Genomic DNA, 20564 nt, shown 5'->3' with positions numbered 1-20564 from the left:
TCCAAGAGGACAGAGCTCTTCTAACCTTGTGAAATCTGACTCTTTACCAGCTGGCCAGATGTTAAGAGCAGCGGATTCAGAGCACCAGCTATTCAGACTAAAGGCTAGATATATACCAGGGCAATGAAGAACAGGAGTTCAAGGGAAAGCTGTACTGGCTGCCGACTACTTGCGACAAGCTGAGCCACAATAAATGAAGCGGCCAGCTCCAACAGGAACATCTCAATTGCAACAGCCTAGCTTAAAGAATTGCTGCAGCAACAGAACTGCACTGACAAAAAAGCTTCTAAAGGGAGTATTTTTAGAATCCCAGCACTGGACAGCTACTTAAAAACAACAGTATTTACCAAAGGAAAATCTTCCACACAAAATCATTGCTAAAGGGTGGAAATGGAGTAGATGGGAAAGAAGAAAAAGCAAAGACCTTTTCCTAATTCTGCTCATCTTTTGATCACGTCACAAAAAGTGACTGACTAAAACGAATTATTTAAAAAAAAAGAGTGTAACAAATCTGTCCGCAGGCACAAGGGGCGACTCGCCCTCGTGGCTCCTGCAAAGAGAGCAGAGACTACACGAGCAGTGAAATACGAAGGGAAGACCATTACTCTGGCCATCTGTCTGTCCTTCTTACAGACTTCCACGCATGAAACAAGTCTGTTCCTGGTCAGGAATGTCAGACTGTCCTAGTGCAAATATGAGGATCCACAGGACCCACTCTGCTCAAGTCTTCTGTGTTGTTGTTTATGCAGTCTGAAGTTTGATGGCACCTTCTTCCTGTATGTGCCCATGGCCATTCAAGATGATATATCACGTCAAGTGAGGGCTGTACATAAAGCTGAAGCCTCATGGTCACAGCCTTGCACGTAACAAGCATCACTCCACAATCTCAGACAATTTTGGGAACAAAGTGCTGACAATCTCACTCAGAACTTTCCACATAAACCGAACTGTTAATGTCTTTGTTGCTTTTTCACACTGTCCTGTTAAGTTATCGCAGCAATATATCAGTTTAAGGGTTATACAAAGCAGCCTTTTGAACTGTGCTTCAGTTTCATAAATCAGTGTTTCAAGAACTGCTCATCATAAAACCACTTCTTGCAGTTTGCTCAATAAATTGCCTACTGATTTAGCCAAGATTTCATTAACCTTCTCTGGCCTACATTAATGAGTTGGAGTAAGCTTGAGCTACCTCACCCTCTTTCTGCTCAGCAGTGTTTGGTTTAGAGCTGTGAGCAGGAAGGCTATTTCCAGAGCGCTTGTGTTCATTCCTCACTAAATTCTCAACCGGGAGTTTTGACTAAAATCCCGCTGCCTTTTTGGCCAGTCCACTTCCAAACACATCAGCTCGCACTTGGGAAGCGAGTCTCACCTAAATCCACCAGCTGCTGTTCTCGCCCCACTGTCATCAGGAGGGGCTTTTGAATTCCACGTGTTTAGGATTCATTCACAAATAGCTCACTTTTCTATGCTGACAGAATGCTTATTGGGCAGAGGTGCAACACTCAGGTGGATAGTTTTAAAGCTTAGGAAAAATCTGAGCAAAGGAGCTATGGTTTCCTTTCAATTCTAGGCAGCCATAATTTCCAAGGCTTTAAGAATTTTAAGATCCGTTTATAATATAGTTTGTGGTATCTTACACAATAAAACCACCACTGCAACATTTTAATACTGAGGAATGGTATAAAGTCAAATAAGAGCACTTAAGAAAGGGTCATGAGTGAGAATTAAGCAAGCACATTGCTAAAAAAAAAAACAACCCAAAAAACAAAACAGTTGGGGTATGTTACACAAGCAAATGCATTGTTGGTCAAAGGTACTCGACTCAGCCCTGTAAATCATGCCCATAAAATAAGTCAAATACAGCGAGAGCTCAAGCTTCCTTATATTGTGCCTCAAGCCTGTCCTGTAGGGCTTATCTGAGGCAAAAGGTAATTCAGGTGTGCAGCAAGAGCGATAACTGCAATGGTTATCTTTTTGACAGAGAACATGGACTGCACAGCCAACACAGCTGTCAGGTATTTATGACACTTGGAGGCTACCCACATTTGCTCTAGGAGCAAAAGGCTCATTCACCACAGGATACTCGTGGGACACACATTTCAATTTATGCAAAACAACTACTTCAAATGGCCTGGGCTTAACATTTACAACAGGGAAGAGGAACAATGAAATCTGCAAAGTCGTTACTTAACGCTCAGCTGAAGTGGCGTGCTGCACTCTTCTGGGCTATCCTCAGTACCCCTTCTTAGGCTATGCAGAGGGTCCATCCTTAATGTCAAACCATCATAAAGTTCAATTCAATCCCTCCCCAGAGTCTACTGTTTGCATGTCCTAATAATTTATAACTGACCAAGCTTACTGACTGCCTGGCAACTAGCGTCAGACAATGGTCAATGCCCCAAGGGAACGAGGATGGGAACGCTGAACACTGGCATTTCTTGCTGCCATTTTCGAATATCAGCATGACAGCATTAGCCACTCACAACCAGATGCTGAGAAACAAGTGGCTACCAGTTATTAGTCTAGTCCTTCTCCATTCTTGCTCGATAACCACAATTAGCAGCTGTTCTTTCGTGTTGTGTAAAACAGAACTGTAAAACTTGGCTAGAGATCTGACCACAGGGCTAGGGAGGAAGGCATTGTCTGTGGACAGAGATACTTTGCTTCACTTCCCTCTAAAGCCACTCTGCTTGTCTATGCCCCTGACGCTCAATCTACGAAGTGGGGGGATGACAATTACCACTCTTTGGGAAGGGCTTTTAGACATGTGGCCAAATTGAACTTGGTTGTCTGCACTGACCAATAGCACCCACCTGAAGAGTTTCTACTCCTCGATTCATGCCCTTGAGGTTGTCCACAACAACAGTGTCCGAGCTGCTCGGGTATGGTTCCAACTGTTCAAATTAAAAGCAGAAGTGTAAGGGTGTATTGCTTTATACTTTACAATCGAAGAGAAACAATCAATCAGACAGCTGGCTTTCTTTAAACATGCTCCTGTTAACTGCTTAACATAAACTACTTTTGCAAGCAAGAACTGTGTGGACACATACTTTTATCAACCTCACAACAAAAATGGACCACTCAAGGTACACTTTCACTCGTTATCTATCCATTTAACAACTTACCCAATGGTGAAGGAGAATATGGTCTTGAAGACCCCGTGGACAGCCTGCGCCCAACCCCCTGCACAGTGTCGGCTGGTACTGGAGAGCAAGAGCCCATCTTCATAAAGCCCACGGGGCTGGTATTGGATCGTCTCACCACTGCAGATCTGGAGGGATTGCAATCAGAAAGGATGGTTACTTACCTGCCACTAACTACAGTGTAGTGTAACACAGATTTCACTGCCATATGCACACATTCATGAGACTCCAATCAAAATAATTCAATCTGTCAGGGTTGTGCCTGTGAACCATGTGACCCCTTGTTTCCTGTAGCAGAGGATGGAAGTCAGGGCAGCTGCAACTCTTGCTCAAGTTTCTTTCCCAATAAAAATCCCCAAAATAGGACTCGTCAGTGGGGACAGAGGTGGTGGGGAAGAGCCTGTGTTGACACCATCTCTCAGTGAACTACACTTCCTTGAGATTAGGTAACTGTTCTTTTTTCAAGGGACAGAGTGAATTTCAAATCTGGGTGACTACCAAGTGTCTGAGGTGTGTAAGTGAAGACTACCCTGCCGAAGTGCCCACCCACCTGGAAGCCTGCACCAGGCCACAATGAGCGCTGAAGGTGTGCACATAAACTCCATAGCATCAGCCTGCAGATTTCTGATATCTAAATGTTTGCTGGCCAGAAGCTGCCTGGTGAGAGGGTGGAGGAGTGAGCCCTGTCCAGGTGAAACTTTGTTGTTTTGTTAACGTAACATGTTTTAACACAGTCCGAGACCCGCTCAGTATACTTGTGATCATTCCAGCTTGTCTGTAGCCTGTTTCAAGCAAATATTACAGAAAGTCAGAGAAAACACCCGAATTACTTGGAAAGAGACATCCAACATTCCTGCAACATATGGAGTCTCTCCTCATCCAGGGACATGTGTTGGGAAGAAAACGGAGAGGTAAATAGGTTCCATGTTAGGTACAGTCTTTGAGTAAGGCCCTAGGATAACTTGTTCAAGGAAGAGTTTTGATTTTGCCTTTCTGGTTTTTGGGGGCCTCTTGAAGAACTAACACTTATAGAAGGATCCTTTGCTGAGTCTGACAGCAACATTACAGGATGGGTAGACCTAAAAGTCCAGTGAATTAAGCTCCATCACCCTGAGCTATGCAAAGGTACCTTGAATAAAGCTGAAAAATCTAAAACTACTCTTACCCAAGAGGCAAAGGAAAAAACCCCAACTATAACACTTGAAGGAAAGCTAGTTTCTTGCTAGAGCAAGGAACATGGAGACTGCACTACTTCTACCTTTGCAGTGATGGACAATAAGAAGCAAACGCAGGCTGTGACTGTCCTGATCTTTATGCCCTCTGCTATAGGAAATGGGGGGGGCACAGGCAAGCACTGAATACTGATATTCAAAAGAATATCATCTTGAGCACATATATGTGGAAGGGGTAGGTATAATGAAAAGAGGAGTTCTTAGTGTGTTAGAAAAGCTCTTAAAGCAGCTCATAACCTGATTTTAATGAGGTTTAAGCTGAGCCCCTTGCACCAAAAGCTAGTAGCATTTGACACTTTTGATCACAGTTGGATCCTGACTTTTAATGCTGTAATATAATATTAAACAGGAGAAATGTAAATGAGATATCATTCAGCATGAAGGTTTATAACCTTTAGACTAATCATCTTACCAAATTCAGACACTGGCTGTAACAACCTAGGTAATTAAGCCTGCTGATTTCTCATCACTGTGGACATGCAATGGAGTGGAAGGCAGGTGGCAGCAGCAGACTCCATCATGATCACCTATCACTAGGGTGGAAATAGGGAGCCTACAACAATACTGAGTCTGCAGTACTGGGCCTGTGTGTGGATCAGGTGCTGGGAACAAGTTATTCAAAACCAAGTCAAGGCACACCCAAGAAATGTAGAAGCAGAACCTCAAAATTAAAAATCCTGAGAAATCCAAGCAACTGTGACTTGGTTCTTAAAAAGGGAACCACATTTCAAGTAACCTGTCCCTTGAACCACAGCCGCCCACACCCCCAAACCTCTGTGAAACACCAAGTCTGGAAGTGTGACAGGAAGCAGCAAGTCTAGGACGCGCAAACTTTTTATTACCAAGTGCCACCCAGCAATTCACAATTCATCCCTTTGTGTTACATAAGACACTGCATCCATCCTATTATGATGATGAAGCTGGAACAGAATTTATTATTACGGACATCTTAATTTCAGGATGCATAGAAAAAAAAACAGGAAAGGCGGAGGAACAAAAAGAGCAAGAATTCATCTTTTTATTTCCTCAGGCAACATTTCAGAGTTGAAAACCAAGCAATTTAAGCTTCTCAGAAAGAGAGAGCAGAGAAACTCTCGCTGTACTGCACAGCCATTCCCAGTAAATTATTCCAATATCTGTTTTGAATTGCCTTGATCCATAAATAACTATTTGTACAATTCAATTGAGAGGAGAAGTAACTGGCTTGCAGACAAGCGTGGTCATCTTCCAGTGCACAGGAGGAAACGAGTGCCGAGAGGGGAGGAAAGAAAAGAAAGAGAGAGGCAGGACTGACCTTGGTGACCCATGGGGATTTGAAACGGGGCTGGCGGTCGACGTGAGGTTCTGTTCTATGCGCTGGTAATTCCGTAACTGCGTGGGAACGGGAATCGGTGCCGTTTCGCTGCGGGGGGACACTGACGGCTGACACTGCCTGGAGCAGGAAGGTACCGAGTCAGGAAACAAGTGCCAGTAAGCGACTCTCTCGCTAATCACCATCATTGACAGCAGTTAAAGAAAAGTCCCAGAAACAAGCTGCAGTTTTGCAGAGTCTGCATGAAATACGAGCTGCGGCTCCTCCAAGCCTGGCTCTCGCGCACACATGCAGCCAGACCGAGAGCTGTTGCCAGCGATGCCCTGCTCCGACACTGGCATTCAGAGGGAGAGTGGAGAATGATGAGGCAAACTAAAAAGGATCCATCACGGGACACAAAACCTAGAGAGGAGCAGGACTCCCGTCCTCCCGGTCACACTGCTCTGTTCACAACGTTTCAAAACAAGGCAGTTCTAGGAAAACGCACTGCTTAAAGAACAGGAAGTTCAAGTGCGGGGTGGACAGGAATGTTTACAAGAGCCGCTAAGGCACAGGCAGATCTCCTGGGAGACCTGGTGAGTTTGGAACAAAAAAAACCATTACATAATCCGCAGCCACAACACACCTGAACACAGAGCCAGATCAGCAACCTGCAGATTACTTCACCTAGCCAGGGTCAGTGACCTGAGGGATTTCTCAATGTCCATTTGGAAAACGGAGCAACTTTCTCCAGAGCAATTAGCATGTAACCAGCCGCCCACTTGCCAATAAATACGACTGCCACCTGTGTGCAGAATTTGAAAGGGAAGGATTCCTTTGAGGAAGTCCAAGTTTTCCTGCCTGGCTTCTCAGAGCTGCAATCGCAGAAAAATGGTCGAAGGATTTATAATTCCTCTGAAGGAGCGCAATAAAAACTATTCGATACATTCTTAAAAACCTCTGTGTCCAACACAAAGAGCAACGTGACCGGAATTACAACATGGTCAAATCTGTTTATGACAAACTGATCAATAATTTATCTACTGTTCAGTACAAGGGCAAATTGTGAACACATACACACACCCTTTTGCAATTATCTTCTCTTTGTAAAAATAAAACCAGTCGGAGTCGTTGGTCCCCTCCGATAACATCTTTTCTGCCTCTGCTGCCGTCTGCTCCCTGACCCCTGTGGCTTTCCAAGGAATCTACCCCCTTCTACTTCTGGCTACTGTATAAAATGTGCCCCGATGTTTAAACTGCTCATATGCACCAAATTCAACGTGGCATCTTGAGGGTTACCTCGCACCCTTCCCCCTCCGATCTCCCTGCCCGAAAGAAGTACTGATGAAGTACTAATGGATCTCATGCTGCACTGAACTCTTCTAAATCAAACCAAACCAAGCACAAAGGAGGAAAAAAGAAAAAGAAAAAAGCAAATATTGTTGCTGGAGCAACTGAGATGTATGCCCCAGCAGGCAGCCATAATTTGCAGTTTGAACCACTTGGGCTAACTCTCTTACCACAGCAACAGTCCTGCTCTTTATGGATCTAGGCTTTTCACATTTTTTTCCTCCAAATACAAAAGTCCTCTGGGAGTATTATATACCACAGAACTAGGTAACTAGCAATTTCCCCTAATACTGATACTAATTCTGCCTCCTTTTGGTTGCTGTTACAACATTTATCTTCAGAAGCCAGCTAAAGAAACCTAGAGGAGAGATTCCCTGTGGATATGGCAAGTAGGGATTGTAAGAAGAATGCCTGGCTCATATGCAGAGCTAAATTTCAGCAGTTTTACAAAGGAGTTCAGAACCAACCTAATATCCCCATTTTGCGGATGGGGAAATTGAGGCATGGGGTGTTAAAGTGACTTGCCAATGGTCACCTAAGCAGACAGACCGAGGTGGGCCTAGAACCCAGGTCCTCTGAGCACTCCCCACTGAGCTGCCTAGGACTCTTCTGCGCACCCCCAAACAAGCACAACATGCTGGGCTCCACCTAACTTGCACAGGTCAGCTCAAGCCTACCTGGCCCCAGTCATGCAGAAGCAAAGCCCTGCTCTGGACAGTCAGTAAAGCCACGGGGAGCAATAGGGGAGTACTCTGGGGCAGAGCAGGAATGACGAGGTGGGGTTAATCAAGAGAGAGGAATAAGAAAGGAATAGGCCACAATATGGGTCAAGGAATGAGGAGAGTAGCAATAAAGGGCACAAGGAGGGAAAGCCGTCTCCCAAAATTGCCAGTTTCAAGGGAGGCAGAGCTATTTTCATTTTCCAGATATCCCTCTCCGTAGCTCAGTTTGGAGTATTCCCCCATCCACCTTCCAAGCCTGTGATACCCTCCTCCACAGACCTGCAGAAAACTACCTGGAAGACAGGTTCACTGACAAAACTGAACAACGGCCCAGGGATACTACAGAAAGCAGAGAGCTGCAAGAGGGAGAGTTGCCAAGTCATCAATTATTCAAGAAGAACTTCACCCTCTCTAGGGAAGACACTAAAGTGAAGTGGACAAAAATTAATGGGGGAAACAAATAGCAGATTTTCTTCCCACCCTGCTAAAACCCAAAGAAATGGAGTCGCAGCACCCTCTGCAAAACTACAATCCTATTGATTCCCAATTTTGTTTTTATCAGCATTGTTCATTACTCTGCCATTCCATTATGTAAAAATCTCATTTCCTTGGACAGTTCTGTTTTTCCAGCCAGTCATGATTTAAGCATCTCACAATCTGCTTAACTCTAATGCAGCAAGACAAAAAAGGCAGGGGTGTTGTGAAAAATAAGTTTCTCCTATATAACGTGGTCAGTAACCCCCCAAGGAACAGTGCCTCCTTTGCAGAAGGAAACGGCACATGCTTCGGCTGCTATCCAATGACTAGATATGCCTGGGTAATTCAGGAGTTGGAAAAGCAGCTTTGGGCAAAACCCCATCAGCACTTTTCCAGCAGTCTCATCGCCTTGGGCAAATTTAAACCCACATTAAAGTTCCTCAGCTTGGAAGAAAAAAAGGTTCTGAACCTCACTGGATGCAGTGACGAGTCTGCCCAAAGACAGGATGAAACTGCAGCTCCAAGGTCCACATGCTGCACTGGAAAACCCTAAACCTTCCACAAAGTGACGTGGTCCTGCAGGCAGACCCAATACAAACACATCCGATAGCCTGCTGGGGGCAAAGCCAGAAATTACAACCCGGGGGTTACAAGAAACAATGGCCACAAGCTAGCAGAGAGCAGATTTACACTGGACATTAGGAAGAACTTCTTCACAGTTCGAGTGGCCAAGGTCTGGAACGGGCTCCCAAGGGAGGTGGTGCTCTCCCCTACCCTGGGGGTCTTCAAGAGGAGGTTAGACGAGTATCTAGCTGGGGTCATCTAGACCCAGCACGCTTTCCTGCTTATGCAGGGGGTCGGACTTGATGATCTATTGAGGTCCCTTCCGACCCTAACATCTATGAATCTATGAAATGGATGGTCCACAAATACAGCCGCACAGGTCTGAACTCCCTGCACAAGGGAGCAATTGGTATTAAAGCTGTAATAAGGTAGTATAATGGCCCTCTAGGTACCTCGGGTCATACTTCTGGACTAGGAGACTTCTTCCTCCAAACCCTGCAAATTGAACTCTGCACATGCTTACCATGGGCAGTATGGTGCATGTTCTGCATTGGCCCTAAGAGTCAGCTGCCTCTCCCAGATCTCATGAAATGCTGACTACAAAGCTTAATAAATCCACCACTATGATCACCTCCTTGCAGATAATTTCACAGCAGAAACATACAGCTTTTTCAGGTAGAGTCTGAATAGTGACCTCTTCACCTCTCTGCAGAGCCCAACCTTGGTCATGATTCAAATGGTGTAGTACAATGGAATTCAACTAGCTCAACAGAAAAAGGTTCATTTTTCCATGTGGCCAGCTGGAAAAAACACAGCAATCACCTTACAGCCTGGAGTTAGAAAGAACCAAAATACCTTCACCCTCCTTTTTTTGCCCCCTCTAAAATCACATCCAGAGTAACCAGATGTAGGTAATTCAAAATTTGTTCAAGGAATAGCTAAAATTAAATAATTATAATAAGAGTCTGCAGCTAGAATAACATACGCCAGTCCCTAACCGAATGTTTGGCTTCCATACAGAAATGCACGCACTGGAACTGTGCTTTTCATAAGATCTACAAATAATAAAACTTTTATACTCCAAAAACTATAATCTATTTAACCACATGCTGCATAAAAGGCAACTGAAAACCAAAGGAGATTTCTAAAAGGGATCAGTTGTTTTGGTTATCTGCCCATAAAATGCACAGGGTAAGGTATAAACCTTATTAATAAGCCCCATTAAGCAGATTTTGCAAACTCCTTTTTTTGATCAGCAGAAAATGACAAAACTTTTCTTCTTATGGCACACACTGCTAAACAAAAGTGCTGACATCTTTCTGTAATATTTGCATAAACCAAGAAAAAAAGCCAACAAAATCTCTGCAGTCCCTTTTTGGCCAGTCATCCACTTTCTCCTGTAGCAGAAAAGGCTTAAGAAATGCATCATTTCATCAAACAATTTAAATCTCTCTCTTTAGATGCTGAATGAACAATTTAAAACAGAAGGGCAACACCCCTGTATTTTCTCAGTATCATCAAATACACAAATCAATCACCATTTATCAATGTCACATCACAAGCTCTGTTAGGAGCTTTGTGTTCAGCTCTGTTCAGAAAACAACGCTTTGAACATTTCAAGTCAGGTGTGCTGCAATGTGGCACTCCGCATGCAGAATAAGGCACCGCACCACCATCGCCTTGCAGATGGCTACTCAACATACCAGATTTCCTAGACATAAGAAGAAACTTAATTCTGGATCAATGACCATTAGGCTCTGCTACTCCAGTAGGGCTGAAAACCACTCAGCTATCGTGCCAGTTTAAATGTTAAACTACTACAGATACAGTAATTCAGTTATGAAGAAGGTATTTAATACTAGAGGTGCAGCGATACATCAGTCCCATATTGGATCGGCACAGATGCAAGGAAAAAAAAAGTGATAGCATCAGCAATTGGGGGTTTTTTTGGCCAATGTGGCCGATAAATGCCCCATGCATTTGTGCAGTGGCAGCGCAGCACGCAGGTGGTGAGTAGCACAGCCCGGGAACATAGAGAGCAGCCGGGTTCAGCTGGTAAGTCTGTTGTGAGGGAGGGGGCGTCAGGGGCAGGCAGATCGAGGCCCCTGCATGGGATCTGTGCATGGGTGAGGGCGGGCTGCTGCTGCTGTGGGCTGGGGTAGTGCTGGAAGAGGAGCCAATAGGAGGGACTATGGTGAATTTTGGGGTGGCTGCAGCCCCCCCAGCCCCACTGCCACCTGGCCCAAGCACAGCCCGGTGCCACCCTGGCCACAAACTATAGTGGCAGCCAGCCCTCACCCTGCACACAGATCCAGGGGCACATGCCCCCCCATGCCCTCCCAGGGTGCACATAGCAGTGGGAGCCCCCCCCCATTCTCCTTGGATGAGCCGCTCGCAGCTCTGTTCTGCACTTTACCCCAGCCAGGCAGCACTTGCCCCAGCCGCACTCCCTTCCTCACTATGGGGGTCTCAATCTGCCTTCCCCCACAACAGACTTACCAGCTGGACACCACTCTCCATGCTGCCTGGCTGCATATCAGAATTCGATTGGTACCGGCCAATATGGCTTGTTAAAAAACAGCCAGCGGTAATCAATCCCCCAAAAAATCTGTATCTGTGCACCCCTATTTAATACCCCAACTCTTTCACTGGAAGACAGAAGGACATAGTTCAGAATACTAAAATAGACATGACCCCTTTTCTGGAGGCCCACACCTATACACTTAACACTGCCAGTAAACTTCAAAGCCAACCAAAAGCCAAACACATTTCCTTTCCTTGAGGAAATCTAATTTGGTACATCTGAGCCAAAATTTAGCTGAATCACCTTCACCCACAAAAACCACAGCTGAAGATCAGGCCAGTAAGCCCAGGAGAGCAATACTACCTAGTACCATAAGCCTTTCCCAAGAAACAAAAACACCTTGGGCAGTAGTGAAGTTATGAAAAAAAATGGGAAAACAAATTACAGAACATACCTGTTAGCTGAACTAGAAGAACTACTTCGAGAGGAGTTTGAGGATGGTTTCTGTAAGGTTCCTGAGCTTCCAGAAATGGTTAATGGTGACTGACTGTTAAAACAAGAAGGTACAGACAGACAGTCACAAAATAAAAAGAAAGCTCCACAGAGACATCTGTTTAGATCTGAAACTTGCTGATCTCAAGCTGTTTACATATTTCAAATGAGTTCAGCCTGGCACGTGGACCTCACAGTGAAGAGCCCCCACTTAGCAATGTAAAATTAAACCAGTCACCGCCAAGACTCAACAGCTACCTCTACAGCTGCACAAAAGTATCGATTTATAAACAGAAAACTTTTTTGGATAAAGCCCAACACATACCCTCCACACATCAAGAACTCGCTTGAAGCCCGTCTGCCAGCTGCTCCCAACGGCATATCATCTACAGGAAGAGGCAAAGTGAACAAATCAAAATTTACATAATTCAATCAAGCCCGGAAAAAACATCAGCAATAATGTTATACAATCCCTTTAGCATTATGCTTCACGTGTGTGTGTTACGTTACACCAGCACTATGACAGCTACAACACTGGTCTGCAAAAATTCCTCAGAGTGTAAGATGACTTAATATAGCCAAACACGTAGCACGAAAGTTTTTAGCGGCATGGAGAAAGCAACTGATAAAAAAAAAAAAAAAGCGTTTACTAAAATTTACACTTCATTAAGCTTTTCTGAATAGCACTGTAAACAAGAAGTATTGCATGAAACTGTACAGTTATGAAGCCCAGCTTTTCCCTAACTTTACATAACACATAGGCACAGGCAGGGGAAGGCAAGAAACTGGTATCTTCAAGTTTAACCAGAAATGTTTAGTCGGCCTACAAGCAACTGCTTTGTTTAGCTAACGGACTTATTTTTCAATTGGATAATACATCAGTTTTTCCCACGAATCAAATGACTACGTTGTCACATGATTTAGTAGCCCCATCAGAACTTTTACCATTTTTATTTGTTCCACTGAAAAAAAGCTAGAAGGATGCTAGGATATTTGCATACTAATCTTTGTGCTTCTGAAGCTACCTAAAACTGACTCCTTTTAAACCAAGAGCCTTCACTGTGTCAAGTAAGCACATTTTGCAAGGAACATTCAAGAGCAGAGATTCAGTGTAAATAAAGAGAAATTGGAGGAAATGAGACCAACCAACAATAGGCTAAAGATATTTTAGAGGAAATGGGAAGTGCCCTGAAGCGCATGAAAGATTCTTACAGGAGTGGTCAGAAGAGATGTTATGTGGAACCAGGACAAAATCATCTGTGTCGCAAGATGAGTTCTTGCTACTGGTGCTGGCAGAATCCTTGGACACCTGAAGATAGTTAGGAGGACCCAGTGGCGGGGAAGATAAATTGTCTTCCTGAATATGCTGCATGTCTGGCAGGGACTGAAGAAAAAAGAAAAGCCATAAACGTAACCGGTCCAGGAAGTAGGCAATCTCTGTAGATAAAAGGTCAGGGCCATCCCATGCATAATTTGTAAAACATAGGCATTTCAGGTTTTAAACATTCTCTAAAATCCTAATAAGTAGTCTCACTTGAATAGCCGCTGTAATATTAGCTGCAGAGTGAGTGCATATCACCAAGCATCTATACAATTTAAATTTGTACAGATTATATATACTGCTGCATCCAAAGACCCCAGTAGTGCTTAATCTGCTGTCTTTAAGTAACTGCTTAGACGGTCACAGTTAAAATTATGCATGCAAGAAGGTTCAACATTTTCTGTACGCAAACAGCAGCAAATGGAAACATTTCCTACTGAGGTCATTTTGCAAAAAGAGAGAACTTACTGGAGGAGATGCAAAACGGCACAATGGAGAACTACCACAGGAACTCCCCGAGACCGAGCCTGCATATGTGGGCACTGGCACAGGGCAGGCTGGAGGAGGCAAAGAAAATGGAAAGGGGGACTGACCTTTTGAAAAGCTGAAAAAGTTTCAAACAAATGAACTGACACTGCAGTGATTTCCTTGCCACTTTTTTATTCATAAACCCCTGCAGAGCTTGCAAGTATAGTGCATACCCTTGGCAAGTGCACTTATACAGCCATGTATGCTCAGAAGAAATGCCTCTGTGCTGTGCAAATGGTAACTACGCTTCAGCTGAGCAGCACACAAAGGATTTAACCTTTCTTTGACTAACCGTGAAGCATGATGATTACTGATCTTTGGAAAATGCTTAATAAAATAGTGTATGATACCTGCTAATCTCCTCTGTTCTAAAATGCTATCTTTTAACTCAAATACACGGAAAAATGCTATTACTTACACTTTTTGACTGTTGAAACCTGATCCAGGAAAGGGTGGTTGAAGAATGCTTCTGCAAAGCAAGCAACAATCGCAGACATGGGTTAACCAGCAAACTGTGTCAGAATCCGCAGTGTAGCAGGCGATGCAATAAGCAGTTGTCTCCTACTGAATCAATACTTCATATCTAGAGAGCGAAGAGCTTGTGAAAGATTAAAGCCTTCTGTGTTGTGAGTGGTACTGTGCTTGGAAAGAACACACAGTCCATCACTTGATAGCAACAGTTAGCACAGAGTCCGACTGGATGTCTAAGGGCCGTCTTATAACTCAATTTTAGGATTATGAATAATGAAGTGCTACTGTTTTCCCCTTACTACTAGACAAGGGTTTCTGTAATCGCCACCGCCTAAAGTGCACCGCTCTAGCTTGCTCATCAGCATCTTAAGCATATTTCATCTTGTGCACTTCCACACGTTGTCACCTACAATTCTTAGTATTGCGACTAAGGATCGAATCAAGCAACCAGCCTTTTGCTGCCCAAAGCAGATTACAGAAGAGCAGCATGAGGCACTTTCCCTTCCCAATGGGCAGAACAGCTGGTTCCACAGCTTACAGCAGAATTAAGTTTCATGAACAATTTGTTCAGTTAATTGGAGCAATTCACTGATTATTGCTTCAATAACAGAAACATTTGCATTTGTTGAGAGCAACCAAGTATGCCAAGATGCACTTAACTGAGTTGGCACACCCAGTTGGGTAACAGTTTGCACAGAGCGTTTCATATTTTGAGAAGACACCAATCGGCCAAATCAGGCAGGGAAACCAAAAGACTACAGAAGGCAGTCACAGTTCTTTGTACGTTTTTGATGCCTAAGAGCGGCAGAAAAATATGACCCTATTCATGGAGCATAAGCAAACGGGAGAGCCCCAGGAATCCTCAGGGCTGCAGAGGCCTTCTTTCTTCTTGCAACAGCAATTTCTTCAACCATCTGATGGAAGGCTGTAAGCTCAGCTATAACACACTGGTAATACAACCATTAACTTTTCATGAGGATCAGGCGTTCCCAAGCTTGTGTGCAACACCTGCTGTTCCACTCCAGTCGGGAGATAAGAAGGCTTTTAAATGCCATTTATCTTTTAACAAAAACACAAACATTCCCAATCGTGTCTCCTTTTCATTCACGTGGCTAATCGCTCTTGTTGAATTTCATGCAGCCTTCCCTTCCCTTCCCGCCCCTCCCCTCCAAGTCCTTCCTTGGTGGCTGGTGAGCTGGGAAAGAATCTGCTCTCAGCACATGGAAATGCTGCTGCACCAAACACTCAGCAGTCCTCTGATAAAAGCACCAGTGGAAAAAATACCCTCCCATTCCTTCAGACCTCCAAATCCATTTCCATATCCACTTTTAGAAATAATTCCCCTGCCAAAGTTATGTAGCCCCAAGTCCACCCTCCACCAAAAATTATGTCAAAGTGAGGAGTTGGGCAACAGCCAAAGACATGTTCAGTTTGGCTAATACTATCAGTATTTCATTAAGCAACTCAATGACGTATCGTATCCATGTACCTAACTGGACAAAAGCTTTGTGTTTTTGTGCTGTAGGCTGGCTGTGCAGTGCTTACTATTTATTTTCCAATAGAGTCCACATTTGTGATGGGTTTTCCGAGCGGACTTGTGTAATGTTACAGGTCAGCTTCTCCTGAAAGTCCGTGCGGCATGGGGGCACTCTACCCAAATCCAAGCATCTGTTATGGGCCCAACTATGCAAAAAAACCCAACCGAACAACTTACTAGGAAGTCAGCCGTCTCTCCTTTGAAAGTAGTCACCTTTTAACTGATAGAAGGATAGACCACCCATGTTGGAAAACTGCCTGAACAAAGAGTTATACTACAACACTGTTCATTTTGATCAACTACTTTTAAGATGTCTCAGAGTTAGCATCTGCTAGGAGCTACAGTAAATGTAGTAGCTGCAACGAATAAAAGCATACAGATCTATCCAGGAACACATGGTCAAGAGGTCATTTCTCCAGTTCTCTCCACTTCAAAACATTACCTCTGTACATGTAAAAAAGCTTCCCCATTAGCAAGAATGGGGGAAACAGGATCAAAATGAACCCTTCAGGGATCTTAAAAAACAAAGCCACCCACAAAAATCAACCTCTTTCTTGGAGCAAGGAACAGTCCTAGCACCTTTGAGAAATTCAATGGATGCTGAATTTTTCAGCCTTGAAACCTTAGACAGTTAGAACACCCTGTTCTGCAGCCAGAAGTCTCCCAGCTAAACAGTAAAAGCCAAACATAGCATTCAGCTGGCATCAAGCTGCACTGCTACTGTTAAGTGACTATGGACCTGGCTCCTAAGTCCATTTTCACGTCACAGTATATTACATGCAATACAGATCCTATGGAGCCCCTGAGATCTAGAGGGCTTTTTTTTATTCTTTTGTTAAGGCTTGCATTGTAAAGCACCTTTCAGAGCATTATTTACACATTTATAAAGCAAGACTAGAGGCAAGTGACTATTCCAGGCTCTTAGAGCAATTAACAAGTATAAAAAAAAATCATCAGAAAACAAAACAATCTGGCAGCTACCTCCACTGCACAAATCAGCAACCCTCAATACATCTCCCTTCAACTGATGGGCCACTCCCAAAAGGTGTGCATTTTAGCATGCCCTGCAAGACAACAGATGGGGACAAACTCATGCTCAGAGGGGGAAGTGCACTGAAAAGCTGAAGAGCCCCATCTCATATGAACGGTGCTCTAGCACGAGCCTCTTCGCACTGTTCTCACTTGCGACAATCTGACATACCCAAAAGCAGTCTCAAGTCGGTAGCTGCTGGCTCGTCAGGCTTTCTAGGTCAAACCGACACATCCAATTTCTCCTGGAAACCCAGAGGCATTTAGTGCAATATGCTTGTGGTGAAATAGTTTGTTTAACAACTAGGCTGCTATCCTCTTTGCTCAGGTCAGCTTCCAAGTGGATTTAGAAGGCAGTCCTCTGAGCAAAGCGCACTGCAGTTATCTAATTTTATGCTGACCTTTAGCCACTGCACAGTAAGGATACAACCCAAATTGACAGCAGAATTAAAATTAGATGATGGAAGTGAGAGTATCCCCACGGTTCCATTTACATCCTGGGGGTTTTGGAAAACCTGAGGGCCGGACAGCGTCCACTTCAGGTTTGTTGCTATGAAAGAGGCTGACTGGGGTAAGGGCAAGCAAATACCGTAACCCAAATGCTATCAAAGATTAATTCATTTGCCTAGATGCAAGTCCAATATCCTGGATCACAATGGTCGGGCTTTCATGACATGCTCAGCACATTTGGATAACAACGAATAGGGTGCAAGTGAATCTGTTAGAGGACTCTGAGCATTTATTTGCTTTTCATTTGATGCTGGTAAAATTTCATGAGTGATCAAAAATAAAATCGGACATCCACATCCACGACACTTCTGGGATATACTATTTGTTGGTGCATCTACATTTTAAAAGGCAGCGTTAATATTTCGTTAACACTTATCGTTCTGATCGCACAAAATTATGGAAATCTGTGAATAAGCCATTCCAAAAAGTGACACTTGGGAACTCGCTCGGTCAAACAGACAATGACAGCGTTACACGAGTCCTTCACTCCCCTTCTGTGCGCGTCTCTGCCCATAGGCACCGACATAGAGCACTCCCTTTGTTTCTTCACGAAAAAGCAACAGGAAGTTACAGTTTTGGAAGCTGTATTTCTATAGTAAAAATGCCATGCAAGTCCAGATTTGCTGAGCATATTTTCAAAGCCAAAAACAGCCTTTACAAAAAAATTTACAAGAAGTTACTACAACATGAAATTTAAGGACTAGCATAACGAAAGCAGCTGTGTCCACTGGAAAAGCTGCCTGCCAACCAAACAAAATGGGAAAGCACATCTTTCTCTTCAGTCTTGTGCAAACAGCTACCATGTGTCAGCTGGTCAGCGAGAGATAAAAACCTGAGCTGGCAGAACAAGGGTTTAGTTGGAAACATTCCCCAACAATTATAGACGCCAACTAGACATTAGAAAAGAACAGCTATAAATAGTACACCCGCTTGCTATTTCAATGCTGCTTTTGTTTTGTTTTTTTAATGATTAACGTCCTACATACATACCCACAGGTTGTGCAAGGTTGGTTCATTTGTTTAGAACAATCATAAATCACAGTTCTTAGAAGCTACGAAGGATTACGTACGTAGAACATCAGTTGTTGTTTACCAGCTAATAAAACATTACTAGGAGCGCCACACCAACTGTTCTTGGGCTTGTACCCAAGACTGAAGGAAGCAGCAACAAATAATTTAAAAACAGAAAGTTGCCAACTCTTGGATCCTTGCCCTCCATCTACAGCCATTTTTCCCTAGGCTGCTATGAATGAACAGTGAAGAAAGATCACATTTAAAAGTTATTAGTGATGACATTTTATATTTTAAGTAACCACAAATGTCATAAATTACAGATAAAAACTATTTCTGTTAGGCGACTGGGATGCTTATAATTTAATGGAACCGTGGATGACTATGCCATATCCTCTACACATGAGCGGAAAAAGATGTTTCATTTCTTTCTATGACTTGATTCACAGAAAAAGAGAAGACTTTGAGCCTCTTGGTCAAGGCAAGATATTCCTGCTCAAGCCATTCTAGCCAAATGTTTGTCAAACCTGAAACACTTAAAAACTTTCTGATGACTTGTAATACCAGACTGAATTAAATCAAACAGTTAAGAAAAGTAATCGGATATTGTCAACAAACAGTCAACAGCAGAAAGAAATAAAATCAAGAGAGCGACTGAAGAGGTAACGTACCAAAGTCCATTCTGTCTTTCTGGTTTCTCTGAAGCAAACTCAACAGCAGGTCACCCAGATAAGCTGATGTTTCCCTAGGAATGCTGTGTATAAAGAGAAGCAAACAAATATGCATTATTTTCAAATAATAATTACAGTTGCTTCCAGAAAGCTGACCTCCTGAAATGCCTTTGCATCTTCTGAAGGCACGCTCTGTCGTCTTACAGAAGACATACAACTGGATTAGGTAGGCCACAAGGAAGAGAAGTTACAACGCGAGACACAAGGCTCCACGTTATTCCTAAATCAATCTAGCAACACTGAACATCAATTCCTACAGGGCCCTGGTGTCCCAAAAGAAAGAAAAAGTGGGAAGTCTAATCCTGAAAAGTGACAAGGGAAATGATGTCCATAGGACAAAGGCTCTGGCAATTCAAGTAGCTGGCATTTAAGGCCAGGCATAAAAATGGCACCCATACTTGCACACCTGGAGTGGACACATCAACACATCTAGTCACCATCTTTCCAAGGTAAAACCCTCATGTCAAAATCTTCCTGGTTATTTACATTTTCAAGTGTAGCTTTCAACTCTGAGCAGACTTTGGGAGCGGCTCCCCACTGTACTCCACTCTGGATGAAGACTCAGCATTTGGGGCAGGTTCTCTCAAAAATGAGTACAATTGTCATGTTATGTCTTTTCATTCCATCCAGGAAGAGCACACACCAACTGCTGCAGCTTCCTTAGCCTGACGAAAGGTTTTTGAACCCGAAAGCTTGCTTAATAACTATTCTCCAACCATTTAGGTTGGTCTAATAAAAGATATCAGATTCACCCAAGGAACCTTGTCTACAATTGTCAATGCCTCTACTCAGAAGGTCTCATTTGAACCATTTTGAAGCATCTACTTTTCAGGGCAGGCATTGCACACTTCCTAAAACTCAGGCCCTTTCAACACAGAACATGTTGCGATTTCCAAAACTGAAATGCTCAAAATTAATTAGTTTTTGTTTGTTTGTTTTTTTAAATCTTGGCTTTCATCTACAAAAGGGTTTTTAAAAGGATACCAATAAATAATAAGCACTTGTGAGTTAGCAAAAGTGCAGGGACAACTTGTAAGGTACCATTTTGTTCTACAGTGGAGGCTACAAAACAATGAAAAACGAAATAAAGACAAAATGAGAAAATTTACCATTTTGAAACGATACCCTTCCTAAAATCAGCACATCCGTCTCTCCAGTCTAGATAGCAATTTTGTGCTTTTTTTTCCAAACCATTTCCTCTCAGCCCTGCAATGTGATGGCACAACCTGAAAGTCAAGCTGTGCGCTCCTTCTAGCATGTGCACCCCATAAACGATTCTGCAGATAGAACTTAATTAACATTTCTGCTGATAGACTAGACATAAGAACCTAACTCATTCTTCAACGGCTGCATTGGCTTGGCAGGACTAAAATATTAAAACCTGCGCGTCACCAAAGTCAGTAGATGAGCAGGCACAGAGAAGACGTAGTAGCCAAGGTAATATCATTTTATAGTCAATTTCTGAAGTCACATTTCTGTTTGAAAAGATACGGGAGCATTCACTGAATCACTCAGTTTCCAGACATACAGAAACTAGTACCCCATCACAAAACACACATACCTAGGAATCAAGTTCCTGTTCTTTTCATAGAACATTCTCAAGTCTTGAGGACTATTGGCCTGTCAAATGC

At 43.4% G+C, this 20564-nt stretch overlaps 1 protein-coding gene across 1 annotated transcript in view; it reads right to left on the bottom strand.

The window, feature by feature from the left end:
- The window catches only part of ULK2 (unc-51 like autophagy activating kinase 2), a 51220-nt gene that overhangs the window by 10908 nt on the left and 19748 nt on the right, over positions 1–20564 (bottom strand). The window contains exons 9-18 of the mRNA XM_014603916.3: positions 20495–20553; positions 18874–18956; positions 14063–14113; positions 13585–13673; positions 13008–13179; positions 12121–12181; positions 11758–11850; positions 5670–5807; positions 3126–3271; positions 2814–2894 (exon numbers count right to left, since the gene is read on the bottom strand). Of these exons, the coding sequence (XP_014459402.1) occupies positions 2814–2894; positions 3126–3271; positions 5670–5807; positions 11758–11850; positions 12121–12181; positions 13008–13179; positions 13585–13673; positions 14063–14113; positions 18874–18956; positions 20495–20553 (973 nt within the window). The remainder of the gene's footprint in view (positions 1–2813; positions 2895–3125; positions 3272–5669; positions 5808–11757; positions 11851–12120; positions 12182–13007; positions 13180–13584; positions 13674–14062; positions 14114–18873; positions 18957–20494; positions 20554–20564) is intronic.

Source organism: Alligator mississippiensis, chromosome 14, assembly GCF_030867095.1.
Source record: "Alligator mississippiensis isolate rAllMis1 chromosome 14, rAllMis1, whole genome shotgun sequence".
Lineage (NCBI taxonomy): Eukaryota > Metazoa > Chordata > Crocodylia > Alligatoridae > Alligator > Alligator mississippiensis.
Note: the sequence above shows the minus strand (reverse complement) of the source record. Positions and strands in the feature narration are given on the sequence as shown.